Source organism: Impatiens glandulifera, chromosome 4 (genome assembly GCF_907164915.1).
Source record: "Impatiens glandulifera chromosome 4, dImpGla2.1, whole genome shotgun sequence".
Classification (NCBI taxonomy): domain Eukaryota; kingdom Viridiplantae; phylum Streptophyta; class Magnoliopsida; order Ericales; family Balsaminaceae; genus Impatiens; species Impatiens glandulifera.
Window position 1 is genome coordinate 26,734,461 of NC_061865.1, and position 21,869 is coordinate 26,756,329.

Sequence of the window (21,869 nt, forward strand, 5' to 3'; positions counted from 1 at the left end):
GAAGAAGATCAATCCACATCCATTATCATTGCCAAAGAGTTGGTGACCTATGAAGAGCTCCATACCGCTCCTGACGCGCAAACAACGGATCAGCAGCTTAGCAGCGATGCTATCTCTCTCTTCGTGAAGAAGTTTGGCGACTTCATGAAGAAGAAAACTCTAACTCAAGCTCTTCAAATTATATTGATAATAAGAAATTAAAAGCTAATGTTAAGTGTTACAACTGTGGCATTTTATGTCATTACCAATCGGAATGTCGGAAGCCGAAGCGTAAAGAGAAGAAAAATGACAATGAAAAGGAACTGAAGGCTCTTATGGCAGGGGACGGGAAGAACAAATGAAACCACCGTGATTCTTACTTCTCATCTAGCGACAATGATGAAGACGAGGTGGCTTGCTTCATGGCAAGAGAAGAAGAAGAAACTCAGGAAACTGAGGTATTTGATTTCTCTTCTGAAAAGTTTTCAAGGGAACAACTGGTAGCTGCACTAGATGACATGGTCATAAAGTACAGAAAGTTAGAAGAATCTCTAAATGAAACAAAATCTTCACCCAAAGTGTCTCAACCGGTTTTATCTCAAACTAAAGAATCAACTGTTTTTGAAAAGAAGGTAGTAGAGATCTCATCCGAGAATGAGATGCTCAAGGAACAAATCCAAACACTCTCTTCTGAAAATAAAAGATTAAACTATGTTATTAGTGCTTAGACGATGTCTGGAGAAGCTGTCAAATATCATATCAGTCTGTTGAAACCTGCTGGATCTAAATCTGGTTGAGTATTTGATGGCAATGACCCAAACCGGTCCTGCAAAACGTCAAACTCAACAACCAACAAGCTTTATTAAAGGGAGTTTAACTGATATTGAATCTGATCTCATTCATGAAGAAGTAGTTTTGAAGAATGAAATAACTTATGTTCCGTCGATTGTTAGCTGACTGAAAAATAAGTTAGAAGCAGCCAGTAAGTCTGGCAATCTAAAACCTGGCTCAAAGTCATGGAGTTTTAAAAGAAAATCATCTTCAAAAGCTAAGGGATCAGTGACTAGCAGGAATGCGTTTGCTAAGTCAAAATCATACGCATTAATCACAACACAAAATGGGAAATCCATCAGAATATCTCAAATATGGATTCCTAAGGGACTAATTGATCGAGGACCCAATTGAATGTGGGTACCAAAGTTTGTAAATAGTTTCTTGTGTAGGTGATGTAGGAGAGCTACAGGAAGGAAGCATGGAGCATACTCTTCTGAGTATACATTTTAGAAGATCAACAATGACATTTGCCATTCTAGAGGACTAAGTGTTTTTATGTTTTAGAAAATATTTTTGGTCCTAAGGACCTCAAAACATCTGTTAATTCATTTTGTTGATGCACAAAATGAGAGGGAAAATTTATCTTTGAAATAAAGATATATTCAGACGAAAGGCCTTAATCGGTCTAGTAGACAAGGTCGTCTAAGAGAAAATGCATGTACTTAGACATATTTTTACTCACACTCTATGCATCTAAGTCTATGTGTCTTGGTTAATAACCTGTGCGGTTAGACGTATACGTCTAATAGACGTTAGACACTTTTATGGCAAGAGAAAGTGGAAGCTCACGTCTAACCAAACACACGTCTAATACGTGTTGTTCATGCGTAATTAGACGTCGACGTCTAATAGACGTTAGACGTTTATAAGACACGTGATTAGACGCTTGCGTCTAATAGACCCATGCGTCTAATAGATGTTTAGATTTCATAGTTGTATGAGTAAGAAAAATGTCTAACTACGTGTGTATTAGACCCAAGGACAACTATCCCACGTGATGTGATATCTAATTTTCCCGCTCAAACATAAACAAAGTCATCTCCGAATAAAATGAAGACACGTGTCTTTCAAGTTAAGAGAGAATGACTAATATGCCCTCAATATAAAAGGAGAGACGATGAAACTGTTTTAAAAGAAATGTGCTAAACAATGCCTCGAATCAACTATTTATTCGATGATATTGTTCTTTATATATTTTATTTATTTCATTTATTTGTAACATTATATATATATTTATTATTTCAAGACAAGATATCTAACACTATCCAACCAAAATCTAATATTTTAATTAGTATTTAACGGTCTTATTTTCACAATTTAGTTATGAAAACAATCATCTTACAAAATGAATGAGCTCATTATTTGTTAAATAAAACATTCTCAAATGAGGAAAAAGACAAAATAGTCACTCAAAGACTGTGATTGGATTTAAATGTTTTGAAATAGACCGGCATCTATCAAAATATGTATAACTCATTCCCACCCTATTTTCTTATCTGCCAATTAATGTATGTTTTTGTTTCGGAAAATAATTTCTTTTAAAAATATTCCTAAATTTATTTAGAGCATTCAAAACATAAATACTTGAGCTGACCATTATTTCCTTTTTAACTTTAATAATATTGAAATATAGTAGTACATTTTTTTTGATATATATATATATATATATAAAAATACCATAACTATCTCCCTAATATTATGCCTATAAATACATCTAGAATATTTGACCAAATAATACAGCTAATATTATTCCTATAGTTACGTCCAAAATATTGGACCAAATAATACAGCTAATACTTTCCCTCAAGTGAGAGTAGAGAGATCACGAATGCCCAATTTGCGAAGAAGAAAAGTAAAAAATGAAAGTCCCAATGCCTTAGTCAATACGTCAGCTAACTGATGACCATTAGAAACATATTGGATGACAATGTCTCCAGAAATCATTTCATCTCGAATAAAGTGACAATCAATCTCAATATGCTTTGTACGATCATAAAAAACATGGTTACTAACGATGTGCAGAGTCGACTAATTGTCACAGAAAAAGTACATAGGGAACGTATGCAAAATGCCAAGAGTATTAAACAAAGATTTGAGACATTTTAGTTCGCAAGTAGTAACTGACATAGCACGATATTCAACTTTAGCAAAGGAACGAGCAACAATATGTTGCTTTTGGTACACCAAGAAATAGGAGAATGTCCAAGAAAAACTACATAGCCAATAAGAGAGCGAAGAGTGAAAGGACATACAACCCAATCACTATCCGAGTACGCTCGCAGAGTCAAAGACGATGTAGGTCGCAAACAAATACATTGGCCCGGATGACCCTTAAGATACCAAAGAACTCGCAAAGCAGCATTCAAATGGTGTTGCATCAGATTACTTAGAAACTGTGCTAGAGTGTGAACAACATAACTCAAATATAGGTGAGTAACCGAATGATATATACTAAGCGACCAACCAAACACCGATATTGGTCAGGTTGACCGAAGATATCAGTAGTAGACAAAGCAAAATGATGATTTTTCTCCATAGGTGTGTCAATAAGGCGACACCCAAACATACCAACTTTAGTTAATAAATCTAGCACATACTTGCGTTGGGATAAAAAAATCTCATCGAGACCTCGAGCCACCTAAATACCAAGAAAATACTTCAAACGCCCCAAGTATTTCATATGAAAATACGAGTGCAAGTAATCCTTGAAACGGGAAATCAGAGTGGAAGAATTACCAGCAATAATTAAATCATCCACATAAACCAACATATGGATAGAATATACATCTCAAATAATGCTAAATAGGGCATAACCAACATATGATTGAGTAGACCCATATGATCAAAATGCATCAGAAAACTTAGAGAACCACTACCAAGGAGCCTAGCGTAACCTATATAAAGATTTGCGTATGTGACAAACCATACCGAAAGGAGTAGAATAGCCTAGAGGAGGGTGTATATACACTTCCTCAGACAAGTCACCGTGCAAAAAATCCTTATGCACATCCATCTGATGAAGTTTCCAAGTAAAATAGCAGCAACAACAAGAAAAATGCATACCGTACCCATTTTTGTAATTGGAGCAATTTTTTATATAATCAATGTCAGCACGTTGTCGGTTACCATGAACCATTAGACGTGATTTATAACGTTCCACCGTTCCAGAAGAGGTACATTTAATTTTATAAACCTAATCGCTATTAATTGCTTGCTTACTAGTAGGCAACCAGGTTAAAGTCCAAGTACCGTTGTATTCCAAAGTAGACATTTCCTTAGTCATTGTTGTTTGCCATTACGATGATTTAATAGCCTCCAAAAGAGATGAATGCTCTTTTCTATCCGAAAGAGCTGCTAGATAACACTGATGAGTGACAAAAAATTATTATAATTTATATTACACTCAATGTCAACGGGCTTACCTAAGGTCCCTGAAGGTGATGGTGGTGTAGTAGTAGGGGGTCTATATTTTGTTGAACCACAATATTAGTCACATGAATGCGAACATGAGTCAAAAAAGTTTTGGTACGCAAGACACGACCCAATTCCTAGGGGACGAGGTAGTAGTTATGGACTGAGAGTGGTTGACCGAATTCCCCCTAAAGCCAATACCTATGTCATCATCCGAATAAACCCATAATGATGATTGATTAAAATATTTTTCCCATTTAGTTTTAGACATATCCGAAAGAGAATCCAAGTAAGGAAACTGATCTTCAAAAAATTGAACGTCACGACTTACAATTTTTTTTTGGAATTTAAGATCATATAACCGCCAACCTTTTTTACCAAACGGATGTCCCATAAATATACAACAACGTAAGCGTGTGTCAAATTTATCTTTAATATACGGGGAATTGGAGGCATAACATAAACAACCAAAAACCTTAAGAGAAGAATGAGGTGGCAGTTTACCAAAAAGACATTCATATAGAGTCTTAACATCTAACAAAGGTGTTGGCGTGAAATTGATTAGGTGCGCAATAGTAAATACACATTCTCCCAAAAATATCATAGAAGTTTAGCTTGAAAACGTAATGCACATGCCACATTAAGAATATGACGGTGCTTACGTTCAACTCTACCGTTTTGTTGATCCGTATCAACACAAGAAGTTTGTAAAAGAATGCATTTTTCGACAAAAAATGATTCCAAGGAGGTAAATTCACGACCATTATCCGAACGAAACACATGAATACGTTTATCAAATTGTGTTTTTACCATCTTATCAAATTCCTTAATCAAAGCACCAACTTTACTTTTGCAAAGCATAAAAAATAGCCACGTAGTGCGTGAAAAATCATCAATAAGATTAAGAAAATAACGAGCTCCATAACTCGATAAAACCTTGTTTGGTCTTCAAATATCAGAATGGACTAAAACAAAAACAATAGTAGCACGGGTAAAACTAATAGAAAAAGGAGAACGTATTTGTTTGCTCAAAGAACAAATATGACAGTTCATAGAACAACCTTTATTCAAAGTCTTTGAAATAAAAGGTAAAACAGAAATAACTTTTATAGAGGGATGACCTAAGCGTTGGTTCCATAACACATCAGATCCTTTATTAGAAACTGCATGAGCTTGAATTGTTGGAGCCACAATCAGATGAAAAATATAGACCCCTCAAGATAACACCTCCACTCCAATCAGGTTCCTCAAAGTGCTGTCCTGAATAAAACAAAGCGTATCAATAAAAATATTAATATAACGGTGGGAAACATTGAGTTGAGATATTGATAATAAATTACAAGTCATCGACGAGACATATAACACATTATCAAGAGACAATCTATAAAGCAAAACACTACCAATCTTTGTCACAAAGATCGCAAAACCATTAGGTAAACCAACACTAATATTAATTGAGCTAGTGTTTGTAAAAAAAAATAAGTTACCCGTCATATGATTCGAAACTAAGACATACTCTAGTATCAATAATCTAATTATTGTAAAAAGACATACTCGATAATTTGTTAGAAGAAGCATTGATGCTATTCATAGTTTGTAACAATTGTGACCAATGCTCATTGAAAATAGACAGAAAATATGCACAATCAATCGAACCGGTATACACTTCACTGGAGGAGGCGAATACCATGTGAGAGTCAAGGCTACACCCTGGAGTTGTGGTATTGCGACGAGGATCAGCCTGAGATGCGCGACCAGGTTGTGGTTGCTGTCCACCATGACCACCGTGAGCACCACTCTTAGCACGACGTTCTTGATACCACTTTGGATAGCCATAAATCCCAAAGAAACTATTATTCGCATGTCTATTTTTTTTATTACAATGGCTACAAACCAGCTTATTCGAGCCATTGTCGGACCTGTTAGGATGCCCTAAGACTGCAACATTGGCTGAAAAACCGACAACCTCAGTCCTAGGAGTAGATTTCCCTTCCGAAACAATCTGCTTTCGTTCCTCAAAAATAACCTTAGCATATGCAATATTAAGTGCATGTAAAGGATCCATCATTAGATTAGTGGATACACAATTACCAAATTTAGTAGCATCCAATCCCATACAAAATTGATGGAGAATAGCATGATTCCGAATCCATGTATACTCAAGTGCAGCTTCACATGTGCACTTTGGAAACTTCTCAATCGCAGCTAAATCATCCTTCAAACGACGCAATTTGGAATAGTATTAAAAACAGACTTATCATGTTGCTTACACTTAGCAATTTGAGACTTAAGCTCTAGAATGCGCGGTCCATTGCCCATGGAAAATTGCTCATGAAGATCATCCCACAAATCCTTAACCCTATCTGAATAAAGAATGCGACCCGAATCGATTCATCCAATGTATTCACGATCCACGCGTTAAGCATCGAATTAACGATACCCCATTGAGCAAAATCTTGATGAGTGGCTACTAGAGGTGTGATATCACCATCAAGGAAGCCTAGTTTATTCTTCACATGAAGATTGTTACGTATCATACGCCTCCAATCTTCATAATTATCACTAGTTAATATAACCAGACTAATAATCGAACTCGTACCTTCACTAGGATGAAGGTAATATGGAGAGAAAGGCTCATAACGAGCGTTAGAGGAGGTTGCAATAGTTGGTTCAGATTCCATGGCTGGGTTTAGAGCCGACTATGATTAATTAGAGGGAGAAGAGATTGAAAGAAAAAATTAACGTTGAAAATTTAAAAGAAAAATGAAATCTCTCACCGAGAGAGCTTTGATACCATAATAAGATGAAAAAGGGTATGTATATTTTTTTTATGTCTGCATTGTGAAATAATTCATACATATAAATAAATGATTCTATAACTACTCCTTAAATTATGTCTAGAATATTTGATCAAATAATACAACTATTATGCTTTTAATTACGTTCAGAATATTGGACCAAATAATACTGCTAATACTCTCTCAAGTGAGAGCAAAGAGATCAATGTTTTGAGATTCCAAAATCAAGCCATTGAATAAATAGGACTTATAAAACTCATGGACTTCTTTTTCGAAAGAAAAAAATATCTCAAGCGATAAGTATCTACTTCATTTTTTGTTGATGAATCACACCATACTTGCACATTAGTGTCATTCACATTGCTCTATAATAGCTGGTCAGTCTACATTCAAATAAAGTATTTATGATCAATTAACAAAGAATAAAAAATAAAAATATACAAAAATAAAATAAAATAAAAAGGGTCCTTTTCATCCAAATAGGGGGAAATATTTTCAATAAAAATAAAAAAGAGAAAATGATGAGAGTAAAAATCTTACCATTGGAGCTCACTTGAAAGACACATATATAAGTTTCACGTCATTCCAGACCAATTTCGCCTCTATTCTACAAGAATGTATCAATGAGAATTCTAAAATATAGAGAGCATTGATTTATTATGTTTTTCAATGTTTAAGAATTATTCTTCCTTTTAAAAATTTTAGGGTCTTAAAAGATCTTTGTATACAAGTTCAAGGGGTTTATTTATTCTTCTTCGTCAACGATCGAATTTTCCGTATATATGACTTGACACTGGAAAATCGAAGAAATATAATTTTGATCAAACTGATAATTCTAATGGAGGAAGAAACTTCGGTTGCTGCCAATCCTCTTGAAATTACTCTTCGACCGTTCGAACTCACCGACGTGGACGATTTCATGGTTTGGGCAACAGATGATCGGGTAACCCGATTTTGCTCATGGGACACGTATACTTCAATAGAATCCGCCGTCAAATGCATAACGGAGAACATCTTGCCCCATCCCTGGATTCGAGCTATATGCTTGAAAAACCGTCCGGTCGGATCTATCTCAGTAACACCAAACAAGGAAGACAAATTCCGGGGAGAGATTGGGTATACGTTGGCGGCAGATTATTGGGGGAGAGGGATTGCGACGGCGGCGGTGAAGATGGCAGTCAAGATAGTTTTCCGGGAATGGGTCTGGTTGGAGAGATTGGAAGCTTTGGTGGATGTGGAGAATTGGGGATCTCAAAGGGTCTTGGAAAAGTCTGGGTTTGAGAAAGAAGGGGTTTTGAGAAAGTTTTATTTGCATAAAGGGAAATTGAAGGATATGGTTATGTTTAGTCTTCTCCGTTCATAGGAATGAACTATTTTTATATTCCCTATTTGATTGTAATTTTTATTATCTGTGTTGGGTTAATACCAATTTATATTTCCTATGTTAAATGCTAATATTGTCATTTGTAATATGTTAACTTGTTTTGCTTGTATGCTTTATGTTTGTACTGATTTTCTTGTTTTAAAGATCAGATTTTTTGCTACCGAAGGGAGTGTTCCCCTGTTGCGAACCAATCAAAACTCAGCATCATTATTATATTAATAAATTAAAACTGGGTTGAAAGAAAAAGAGAGAATCCGGAACCCGTATTTTATTTCGGGTTCAGCAGAAACGGAATGAGTGAAGTTTCTTTCGCTTCACTCCGTTTTACATGACCATTGAAGAGACAGTCTACACTATTTTACATGAGGTTGTTCATGTAAAACTGATTGATATATATTCACGGTTGAGTGAAGCGAACTTAAATTGACTCTGATTAATAAATTATTCTTATAAATTTATTTGTGAGATATTTAAATGATTAAATAATAATTTATATAATTTTATTTTAAGATTAGTTTAAAATAATAATAATAAATTATATGATTTAAGATATTTAAATTAATTTTTATGAATGATTATAATTATATGTTATAATTGTGATATATTCAAATGAATTTGTACAAATTATTTCATAATGTATATATTTATATATTTAATATGCACAAATTTTTTATAATGTATTGAAATATATTTTGACAAATTATTAAAAAATTTATATAATTATATATTAAATATATACATATAAAAATATATTTTTAATTATTTTTGAAAGATATTTAAATTATTTTGTAAATATGTTTAAATGAATTTGTAAGACAAAAATATTTAGTTTTTTTTTTGTAATATATTTAAATAAATTAAAAAAATTTAAATTTTTTTTTAAGATATTTAAAAAATATATTTAAATTATTTTATATTATATATAATTATATATTAAATATAAATAAATGTTCATGTAAAACCACTAACACAATTATGTAAAAACATTTATACGTTAATGTAAAAACATTTATGCCTTCATGTAAGTCTGCAAAAAATAAAAAAAAACAAGCGCTACCAGGTGAAGCTTGCTTCACCCGGGTATTTACAACACTCAAATGTGTGAAACAAGCACTACCAGGTGAATCTTGCATCACTCAATATTTACACTGCTGATAAAAGTGAAGCAAACTTCACTAGGTATTTATATTTGTAAGATATTTAAATTATTTTGTAAATATATTTAAATGAATTTGTAAAACAAAATATTCAAATTTTTTTAATATATTTAAATAAATTTGTAAAACAAAATATTTTAAAATTTATTTTTAAGATATTTTAAAAAAATATTTAAATTATTTTATATTGTATATAATTATATATTAAATATATATAAATGTTCATGTAAACCACTAATATATTTATGTAAAAACATTTATACGTTCATGTAAAATCATTTATGCCTTCATGTAAATCTGCAAAAGAATAAAAAAAAAACAAGCGCTATCAGGTGAAGTTTGCTTCACCTGGTAGCTTATTTTTATTTTTTTATTCTTTTGAAGACTTACATGAAGACATAAATACTTTTACATGAACATATAAATGCTTTTACGTAAATGTGTTAATGGTTTTACATAAACATTTATATATATTTAATATATAATTATATACAATATAAAATAATTTAAATATTTTTTTTAAAATATCTTAAAAATAGATTTTAAAATATTTTGTTTTACAAATTTATTTAAATATATTACAAAATTTTTGGAACATGTTTGTTTTAGATTTGGTTTTCTCTTCTTTTGGTTGATGTAATCTAAGAGTTCCTTTAATTTTGTGTCCAGTACTATGTAATCTCAGACTATGTACCCACAAAAATCTTCAAAATAGTACATGATCAAACTTGCTATTATTGTCCAGTAATATGTACATAATCTATTTTTCATTTGGGCGATAACTTTTTTAAATATATAAAATCACAATATTTTTTCTAAATAAGTGTCATTTTTAAGACATAACAAATGCTCAATATCAACTAGAAATTTGTGATTAGTTTTAAAAATTAGACTAGTTTATATATAATAAACAAAACCATGGTGTAGTAAAACTAACCAATAAACATGTTTATTTATGAATAGAAGAGGAGGTGGAACTTCTATAGTCATACAAAAAAAAAAAATAACCCCTAAAGAGGTCACAAATAATAAATAATAAAGTCTATAGAACGACCAAAAAAATAAACGAAACTATTGAACATTCTCAAAATAACGATAGGTTAGATCCGAAATAAGCAATACATATGGCTACAAAGAGCAGGGAGATTGTCATCTTTGAAGAAGAGCCATTGTTGGTTGAAGGTATAGTTTTGGACCCAGAATCTGTAACATTCACAAGTAACTGTTAGTAAATAGTAAATGTAACATTTGTTATATTTATGTTATAATGTGTACTTTTACCTGAAGGGACTCTGTTTTGATTTCCTGGAGAACCTGCTGGAGAATTTGCTGGTGAACCAACTGCTCAATTGACAAATCACATAGAAAGTGAGGAATCTTACCACTAATAGTGTTTTGTGTGTGAATTTGTCAAGGTTCTTACCATTACAGCTTCTTAAGGAAGAAGTTTGAACATTACAAGCTCCCAGAAGTGCAATTGCTCGTGTTTGATCAATGTTAAACCTGGAAGAGGAGCTACCTTCGTTGAGAGCCTCACAAAGACACTGTGGTGATGATTGAACAACGGTTCCAAGCTGAGAGCAGCAGCTTGAAGAAGGAGTCGAAGAGTTCTTTGAGAGGTAGTTAAGGCACGGTGACAAGCTAATCAGGATAGGTGTGCAGCTCAAAGACTGAGCCATGACTCCTGTTATACAAAGCATAGCCGACACCACCAAAATCATCTCAATTTTCTGAATTGCCATTTGCGTATTGACTTTTGAAATTTATGTAGATTGAAGGTTTAGTTGTATTTGATCTAGGTTTGTGGTTTTTTTTGTAGTGGTGTAATGAAGGTGGCAAAATGTTTGTGACTGACTTTCAGCTACTTTGCTACCAAAGAGTATGACTTTAAATTAAAGGTTATGTATGTAATGGTAGTCAACTTCTAAAAGAAGTAGTTTACATTTTTATTTTTAAATAATAAATAACGTTTTCATATAGAGTTGTTAACTACATTCAGTCAAAGTAATGTCCCATTTTATTAAGAGTTTATCTTAGAGTATTTTAAGAGTTTATCTTATAATATTTTAAAATAAGTCAAAGCTTGTAAAATATTTACAAAAAATTAGAATCTAATTAAAAATGAAAAGTGTTGGCATTTTCTAAATATGTATATTAGTTTAGAAGAAATAGTTCAAATTATGAATATGTAATTAACTATCCAAATTAGAAATTTAAGACATAAATTACTGAACAATATTTTTATTTTGAAAAAATTAATTAATTAGATATAAATGTTAGTGGTTTAATTTTAGCAATAAAAATATGTCTAATTAAATAATGTAATTTAATAATAAGAATAAATTCCTTCAAAACATTTGGTGCGAATATTAATAGAAAAATGTATTAAAAGTTAGAAATAAAAGAGATTTTACTATCGAGCGAGATTTCTGTATATTTGTACGGTTAAAAATAAAATTATTACAATTATAATATACCAATCACCGTCTTATAAATTATCCTTATTACTCAACCATCTATTCTTTATCGACATTTATCAAGTTTATTTTGAAATATTTTTAAAAAAAAAAATCAAAGAGTAAAATATTTACAAAATTTCACATCTAATTAAAAAAGAAAAGTGTTGGCATTTATCTAACTAAGTATATTATTTTAGAAGAAATAGTTCAAATTATGAATATGTAATTAATTATTTAAATTAGAAATTTAAGATATAGATAAGTAGAGAACAATATTTTTATTTAAAAAAAATCAATTTAATTAGATATAAATTAAGTTGTTTAATTTTAACAACAAAAATATGTCTAATTAAATAATGTAAGTTAATAATGAGAATAAATTCCTCCAAAAAATTTAGTGCGGAATTTAATAGAAAAATGTATTAAAAGTTAGAAAGAAAAAAGATTTTACCAAAATTAATATAACTAGCGAGATTTTTGTACATTTGTACGATTACAAACAAAATAATCACAATTATAATATACCCCACCGTCTTATAAATTATCTTTATTACCCAACCATCTATTTTTTACCGACCTTTATCAAGTTTATCTTGAAACATTTAAAAATAAGTCAAAACTTGTAAAATATTTACAAAATTTCGAATCTAATTAAAATGGAAAAGGGTTGGCATTTATCTGACTAAATATATTAGTTTAGAAAAATAGTTCATATTATGAATACGTAATTAACTATTCAAATTAAAATTTTAAGATATAGAATAATGAATAATATTTTTATTTTGAAAAAAATCAATTTAATTAGAAATAAATGTTAGTTATTTAATTTTAATAACAAAAAAAATGTCTAATTAAATAATGTAAGTTAATAATGAGAATAAATTCCTACAAAAGATTTGGTGGTGCAAAAATTAATAGAAAAAGTAATAAAAGTTAGTAAGAAAAGAGATTTTATCGAGATTATTATAACTAGCTAGATTTTGTTAAAAACATAATTATCTTAATTATAATATACCACACAGTCTTATAAATTATTCTTATTACCCAACAATCAATCTTTTACCGATCTTAATCAAGTTTATTTTGAAATATTTTTAAAAAAGTCAAAGCTTATAAAATATTTATAAAATTTCAAATCTAATTATAAAAGAAAAGTGTTTGGCATTTATCTAACTAAGTTTAGAAGAAATAGTTCAAATTATGAATATGTAATTAACTATCTAAATTAAAAATTTAAGATATAGAGTGGTGAATAATATTTTTATTTAAAAAAAATTTATATAATTAGATATAAATGTTAGTTGTTTAATTTAGCAACAAAAACATGTCTAATTAAATAAGGTAAATTAATAATGAGAGTAAATCCCTTCTAAAGATTTTTGGTGCGGAAATTACTAGAAAAATGTATTAAAAGTTAGAAAGAAAAGTAATTTTATCAAGATTAATATAACTAGCGAGATTTATGTACGATTAAAAACAAAATTATTACAATCATAATATACCTAATCGTCTTATAAATTATCTTTATTATTCAACCATTTATTTTTTACCAACCTTTATCAACTTTATCTTGAAATATTTTTAAATAAGTCAAAGCTTGTAAAATATTTACAAAATTTGGAATCTAATTAAAAAGAAAAGTGTTGGCATTTATCTAACTAAGTATATTAGTTTAGAAGAAATAGTTCAAATTATGAATATGTAATTAACTATCCAAATTAGAAATCTAAGATATAGAGCAGTGAATAATATTTTTATTTTAAAAAAAATTAATATAATTATATAAATGTTAGTTGTTTAATTTTAGAAACAAAAATATGTCTAATTAAATAATGTAAGTTAATAATGAGAATAAATACCTTCAAAAGATTTGGTGCAAAAATTAATAAAAAAAATATATTAAAAATTAAAAGGAAAAGATATTTTACCAAGATTAGTATAACTAGTTAAAAACAAAATTGTCATAATCATGATATATCCCACCGTCTTATAAATTATCCTTATTACTTAACCATCTGTTCTTTACCGACCTTTATCAACTATTTTCATAAAAAAATAATCTTATTCTCATGCATTTACTTACCAACTCACTTCATACCAACTCACTTCCATTAAGAAATAATCTTATTCTAATGCATCCACTTACCAACTCACTTCCATCAAATAATATATTTATCTTATTCTCTTTATAATTATTATAAATTTGTATGGATGGTGATTTGAACCTCGATTTCATTATGCATTAGTACATGATTTATGATTATTAATTTATATTTATAATTTAATATGTTAATATAATTGATATATATATATATATATTATATAAATATAAATATAAATATAAATATAAATATAAATATAAATATAAATATAATTATAATTATAATTATAATTATAATGAGAGAAAAATTGTATCATAAAAGGTAAAATGTATTTATATAAGAAAAATAATATTATATATATATATATATATATAAAAGTAAATAATTAATTAATGAAAACAAATAATTACAAAATAATTTAATTAAAAGAGGGAGGAAGTAAGAGAGAGATATGGATGATTAGCTTAAATTTGCAATATATATATATATATTTCAATTTTTATGATATATTTCAATTTTTTTATATTTCATTATTTTGGGTGAATCTCATATTTATTGTCATTTTATATTAATCAACTCAGGACAAGTTGTGATTAAAAAACATATCAGGTCTTCTAGAAACACTTTTAATTTTGGAGTTGGGATAGATTTGAGTTTTATCAAAATAGAGAAATAATATTTGGATAAGTTTTATTTTTATTTTTTATGTACGTTGTTAACAGAGTGATTGGATGAGACATAGATATTTTAAAAAATATATTTTTTTTTGTTTAAGTGTATATTTTTATTTTTACAATTAAAATATTTAAACTATTATGTATTATTATTATTTAATATATTCATTACAAAATGACATTATTTTTAGAGAAATGACAGGAAATATAATTTGGTAGAGGAATGAGAGAACCATTACTAACTAGAAAATGATAAAAATGTGAGAGAGAAAATATATAAAATTTGTTATTTTTTCATAGAATCCAATTGCGTCAATCACTCGTATTTCTTCTCAAATTCTTTCTCTAAATTCTCTCATTTCTCTTATTTTTATAATATTTTTTTTAAATGTAAACTTAACTTTATTAAATAACATATACATTTAGTTTACAATATTCTCATACACATTTTCTTTTTCCCTTTAAATTATCATTATCACTAATGTTTAAATATATATATTTTCTCAAAAAAAATAGTATATATATATATATAATTAATTTTGACTAAAATTATTAGACGAAAATTAATTCTAAAAATATATAATTCTTAATAAAATTAAATAGAAATATTTAAAATATTAATTTTTATGAAAGTAAAAAAAAATTTAATCAAATTAAAGTTAAGATCAACGCAATAAAATGTCAATAGTAATAAAATGTCAATAGAATAATTTAAAGAAATAACTTAAAATATTTAATTATAAAAATATATGAAATATGTTCATATTATAATTTTTATTTACAATGATATACTATTTTGTTATTATTTTAAACATATAAATACATAAATATATTTTTTTTTAAATAAAATTTAATCAATTAATTAAATAATAATAATTTTCTGTAATATAATAGTTAACTAATTACTATATTTGATTATTTCATCAAAAAAAAATACATAAATAACATGTACTTTTCTAAAATTGTATCAATATTACATTAATCTATGTTTGTGAAAAAAATTCATCACAATTCTATAAAATCCATTTTTTTTAATATTTCAGTTACAATTCATTTAAAAAAAATAATTTTTTGGGTTAAATTAAACAAAGAAAAAAAAATTAATTAACATAAAAGAAGATGCACAACATAATTTTGATGATATGGTTTGAATAAAACTAAGTTGGGTTGCCATTGTGCAGGTACAGATCTAAAAAAGACTATCAATTCGGACGCCGTCTAACTTCTTTAGACATGGTCTAAAAGAAAGAATAGTTAGACTCGGTCTAACTTCTTTAGACGTGGTCTAAAGGGAAGCATAGTTAGACGCGGTCTAACTCCTTTAGACGTGGTCTAAAAGGAATCATAGTTAGACACGGTCTAACTCATTTAGACGTGGTCTAATGGGAAGCGCTGTTAGAGGCAGTCTAACTCCTTTAGATGTGGTCTAAAGGGAATCGTAGTTAGACACGGTTTAACTCCCTTAGACGTGGTCTAAAGGGAAGCACAATTATACGCGGTGTAACTCCTTTAGACATGGTCTAAAGGGAAGTGTAGTTAGACACGGTCTAACTCCTTTAGACGTAGTCTAAAGGAAAGCTAAGTTAGACATAGTCAAACACTTTTAGACGTGGTCTAAAGAGAAGTGCAATTACACGCGGTCTAACTCCTTTAGACGTGGTCTAAAGGAAAGCGTAGTTAGACATCGTCTAACTCTTTTAGACGTGGTCTAAAGGGAAGCACAATTAGACGTTGTCTAACTCCTTTAGACGTCGTCTAAAGGGAAGCGCATTTTTACTCTGTCTAACTCCTTTCGACATCTGAAGAAGCGTCTAATTACATTCTCACTCAGCTCATCTACCGTTTTCAATAGTCTAACAAGCCAGATGATCTGAACGAATGAACAACTATCACGTGCGCCAATATTCAAATTGCCCACGATATTTTGTACGTTCCTGTACAAAATTTTATTATAGGATATTTAGCGCACTAATTGTCTTGTACGGCCACGATCTCAATGCTCAGTCTGATGTACCTTCGTACTATTGGCGACTGTCCAACAAAAGAAGGACACGTGTCCTCAAAAAAGATTTGACTGTTGGTATACTTAAACTATAAATAGATTCTCAAGGGCAACGGGCGAACTGTCAAACTAGAACTGCTTAATGAATCACTTGATCTACACAAGTTATCAACTTACCATCTCTCATTCATTCTTGTAGCTTGCTGAACTTGTTGAACTTGCTCATGGCTATCAAGCCATATTCTCTATCTAAAGCGTTGTGCATAAATTGACAAGAGAATTTTCTGTAATTCATTCACTGTTCTTTCTGTGTGAAATCTAAGTATTGTAAGTTGAATAAAGGGTATTCTATCCAACAGATTGTTCGCTAGAAGTTTAGAAGTAGACATTTGTTACGTCCTGTGATTTCTGACTGGGTTTGGGTAGAGTGTTCTATACCGATCAAAGTCTTTTAGTGAATATCCTTCATTTTGAGGAAGAAGGGGGTGACGTAGGAGTTTTATCTCCGAACATTCATAAAATTCTTTGTGTTCTTTACTTTCTGCCATTGACATTTATTCATCTAAAGATTCAAATCCAACAAACAGTTCTTCACTTGAACTTGTTCAAGAGTTTGTGAAGAATAGAAACACATTTTAACTTCTAACAGAGTTAAAATCGAATTGGAGTGTATAAGTTGTTCACAATAGTCAGACTCCTTTCTCTATTGTCAACACCAATCCTAATAAGTGGTATCAAAGCCTCATTTTCTATTCTCAAGCATCATCAGATCCGAAATCTTGTCTATGGCTGCCACCAACAAGGTTCCTATGTTCTCTAAGGAAAACTACAAAGGATGGAAGATGAGGGTGCAAACTCATCTATCTTCCATAGATGATGACATGTGGTTTGTCATCACAAATGGTCCGATAAAGATTGAGAACCCGAGATCCGAGTGGACTAGTGAAGATAAGATGGTGAACAACCTCGACAACATGGAAAAAGACATCCTCTAAAAGACATAGGATGATAACATGGTCAACAAGATCATACTGCCAAAGAAATTTGGGAGAAACTGACTCAATGTTGTGAAGGCAACGAGCAAACCAAAGAAAACAAACTTATGGTTGCCACACAATAAATTGATAACATCAAGATGCATACTAGAGAGACGATGAGAGATTTAGTAAGATTATCAATACTCTCTCCACTTTGGGCAAGACTTACAGCAACAAAGAGGTTGCGTTCAAAGTCATGCGTGCTCTGCCTAGAGAGTGGGATATTAAGACGATGGATATGAGGGAATCTAAAGACCTCAACAAGATAGAGCTCTATGATTTGCTAGCCGATCTGAACGCCTATGAGTTTGAGATAAACTTTAGGAACGAAGAGGAACATTCCACATTTGTCATTTCTACCAAGGCACTAGTGGCTATTGAGGAGACACCTGTTTCCAATGATGTGAAGATTGTTGCCGAGCAGACCAACAGCGACACTATGGCTCTCTTCGTGAAAAAAATTCGAAATTCATGAAGAAGAGCAATCCTAACTCAAGCTCTTCAAATAATAACAATGATGATAAGAGTAACTATATGGGTAAATTGAAGTGTTTTAACTGTGATAAACTAGAACACTTCAAAGCGGAATGTAGGAAGTCAAAGCATGATGGAAAAAGAGAGGACAACAAGAAGAACCAGAAAGAGCTGAAGGTTCTCATGGCTGCTGATAGCAAGGCCAAGTGGGCCCCAAGCGACTCAGATGATTCATCATCCAAATACGGCGATGATGAAAATGTTAAATGCTTCATGGAAAAGGAAGAATCTGAGGTATTTGGCATCTCCTCTAAAGAGTTTACAAGAGATGAATTAACTGCTACACTTAATGACATGGTTATTTAGTACAAGAAGTTTTCAGACTCTTGTAATAAAATGAGATTGAAATATGAAACTGATAACTCTTCTTCATCTCAAACTTCTATACCAAACGATTTTGAAAACAAAGTGGCTGAGCTCTCATCTAAGAATGAGAAGCTCAAGGATAAGGTTCAAACAATTTCTTCTGAAAACCAACGTTTGAATTATGTGGTCAGTTTTTGGACTAGGTCTGGAGATGCAGTCAGACAACAAATAAGTATTCTAAGGCCTGCCAGATGCAAATCCGGTTTAGGATTTGACAATGCCAGCCCAGACAAGTCTTATGAAAAGTTAAACCCGGTGAAAGACAAGTTTAAGCCAATAATCTTTGTTAAGGGTAGTTTAACTGATAAAGGAACTGATTTAAACTGTGAAGATATAACAGTAAAGGATGAGATAGTTTATGTTAAGCCAACTGAAAGCTGGCTGAAGCCTAAGAAGGGAGCAGCCAGCAAGTCTAGCAAACTAAAACCTGATAGGAAGTCAAGGAGTTTTAGACAAAAACCATCCTCTAAGGTTAACGGATCAACTACTATCAGGAAGACATCTACTAAGCCTAAATCGTACGCACTTATTACAAAACAACATGTGAAATCCATCAAGATAACTCAAATATGGATTCCCAAAGGACTAATTGACCGAAGACCCAATTAAATGTGGGTACCAAATAGTTGTAAATATGGATTTTTATAGGTACAACAAGTCTGTTGAATGAAGGAATCTGGGATTATGTAAATTAGTAGCATGTTCGTCTAGAATATGTCCTAGCGGATCATCAAGTGGTAGACGTGTTCACGAAGACACTCCCCGAGACTAAGCATTCTTACTAATTTGGGTCTTGTGGACCTCAATTAATTTATTTTAATCAAACATGCACAAATTGATGGGGGGAATTTGTTGATTAAGGTGGTTGGACAGACGTAGGTACACAGATGTACTAATTGGACTAATTAGATTACTCGTTTAAAAATATCATGTACTTAGACAAGTTGTTGCTTTAGCAACTTGTTGTTTTAGCATGGTTAGACGTTTGTAGACGAGGGTGCTTAGACGTCGTCCGAACAAGACGTCTACCCAGTTAGACGCAAGGCATGTAGATAACATAGACGTGGTCTAAAGGAAAGCGTAGTTAGATGCAGTCTAACTCCTTTAGACATACACTAAAGAGAAGCGTAGTTAGACGCGGTCTAACTCCTTTTGACGTGGTCTAAAGGGAAGCGTAGTTAGACGCGGTCTAACTCCTTTGGACGTGGTCTAAAGGGAAGCGTAGTTAGACGCAATCTAACTCCTTTAGACGTGGTCTAAAGGGAAGCGCGGTTAGACGTAGTCTAATTCCTTTAGACGTGGTCTAAAGGAAAGCGTAGTTAGACGATGTCTAACTCCTTTAGACGTGGTCTAAAGGGAAGTGTAGTTAGATGCGGTCTAAAAGAAAACGTAATTAAATGCGGTCTAACTCCTTTAGACGTGGTCTAAAAGGAAGCGCAGTTAGACGTCGTCTAACTCCTTTAGACGTGGTCTAAAGGTAAGCGCAGTTAGACGTCGTATAACTCCTTTAGACGTGGTATAAAGTCTAACTCCTTTAGACGTCCGAAGAAGTGTCAAAATACATTCTCCCTCAGCTCATCTACAGTTACCGTTTTCAATAGTCTTACAAGACAGCTGATCTGAACGAATGAACAACTTCCACATATGCCAATATTCAAATTGCCCACGATGTGTTGTACGTTCCTGTACAACATTCTATAAGAGGATATTCGGTGCACTACCTATCTTGTACGGCCATGATCCCAATGCTCAGTCTGTTGTACCTTTGTACTATTCGCGACGTCCAACAAAAGAAGGACACATGTCCTCAAAGAAGATTTGACCGTTGATATACTTCAACTATAAATAGATTCTCAAGGGCAACAGGCGAACTGTCAAACTAGAACTGTTTAACGAATCACTTGATCTACACAAGTTATCAACTTACCATCTCTCATTCATTCTTGATAGCTTGCTAAACTTGTTCACTACTATCAAGTCATATTCTCTGTCTAAAGCATTGTGTATATATTGACAAGAGAATATTATGTCATTCATTCACTGTTCTTTCTGTGTGAAATCTCAATGTTTTAAGTTGAATAGAGGGTGTTCTGTTCAATAGAGTGTTAGCTAGAATCTTAAAAGTAGATAGTTGTCAATTCATGTGGTTTCTGACTGAGTTTATGTAGTGTATTTTATACCGATCAAAGTCTTCTAGTGAATATCATTCCTGCTGAGGAATAAGGGGTGACGTAGGAGTTTTATCTCTGAACATCCATTAAACTCCCTGTGTTCTTTACTTTCTGCCATTGACATTTATTCATCTGAAGCTTTAAATCTAACAAACGGTTCCGCATTTGTACTTGTTCAAGAGTTTGTGAAGATTTATAAAGTATAGAAACAAAATTTAACTTCTAATAGAGTTAAAATTGAATTGTAGTATATAATTTGTTCACAATAGTCATACCCCTTTCTCTATTGTCAACACCGATCATATCCTAACAAGTGGTATTAGAGCCTCATTTTCTATTCTCAAGCATCATCAAATCCGAAATCATGTTTATGGCTGCCACTAACAAGGTTCCTATATTCTCCAAGGAAAACTACAACGGATGGAAGGTGAGAGTGCAAACTCATCTATCTGCCATAGATGATGACATGTGGTTGGTCATCACAGATTGTCTGATAAAGTTTGAGAAGCCGAGATCGAGTGGACTAGTGAAGATAAGAGGAAGAACAACCTCGACAACAAGGAAAAAGACATCCTCTACAAGACATTGGATGATAACATGTTCAAAAGGTTAATCATCACCTACCCCACTACCAAAGAAATTTGGGAGAAGCCAACTCAACTGTGTGAAGGCAACGAGCAAACCAAATAAAAAAACTTATGGTTGCCACACAGTAGTTTGATAACATCAAAATGCGTCCTGGAAAGACGGTGACTTACTTCGATAAGAGATTCAGTAAGATTATCACTACTCTATCCACTTTGGGCAAGACTTACAGTAATAGAGATGTTGCGATTAAAGTCATGCGTGCTTTGCCTAGAGAGTGAGATATTAAGACAATGGCCATGAGGGAATCTAAAGACCTCAACAAGATAGAGCTCTATGATTTGCTAACCGATCTGAAGACCTATGAGTTTGAGAT

General features: G+C 31.4%; 2 protein-coding genes across 2 annotated transcripts; one reads left to right on the forward strand and one right to left on the reverse strand.

Annotated features, from left to right (window-relative positions):
• The first annotated feature begins 7,848 nt into the window (after nt 1–7,848).
• On the forward strand, nt 7,849–8,441 carry LOC124936323 (uncharacterized N-acetyltransferase p20-like). The gene has a single exon (XM_047476810.1). The coding sequence runs from the start codon at nt 7,861–7,863 to the stop codon at nt 8,383–8,385; it is 525 nt and encodes a 174-aa protein (XP_047332766.1). The 5' UTR covers nt 7,849–7,860; the 3' UTR covers nt 8,386–8,441.
• A 2,206-nt stretch (nt 8,442–10,647) lies between these two features.
• Nucleotides 10,648–11,305, reverse strand: LOC124935003 (non-specific lipid transfer protein GPI-anchored 5-like). The gene is made up of 3 exons (XM_047475471.1): nt 10,987–11,305; nt 10,845–10,904; nt 10,648–10,766 (listed from the first exon to the last, which is right to left on the reverse strand). Exons 1-3 carry the CDS (start codon nt 11,303–11,305, stop codon nt 10,648–10,650), a joined length of 498 nt encoding a protein of 165 aa, XP_047331427.1.
• Nucleotides 11,306–21,869: the final 10,564 nt, after the last annotated feature.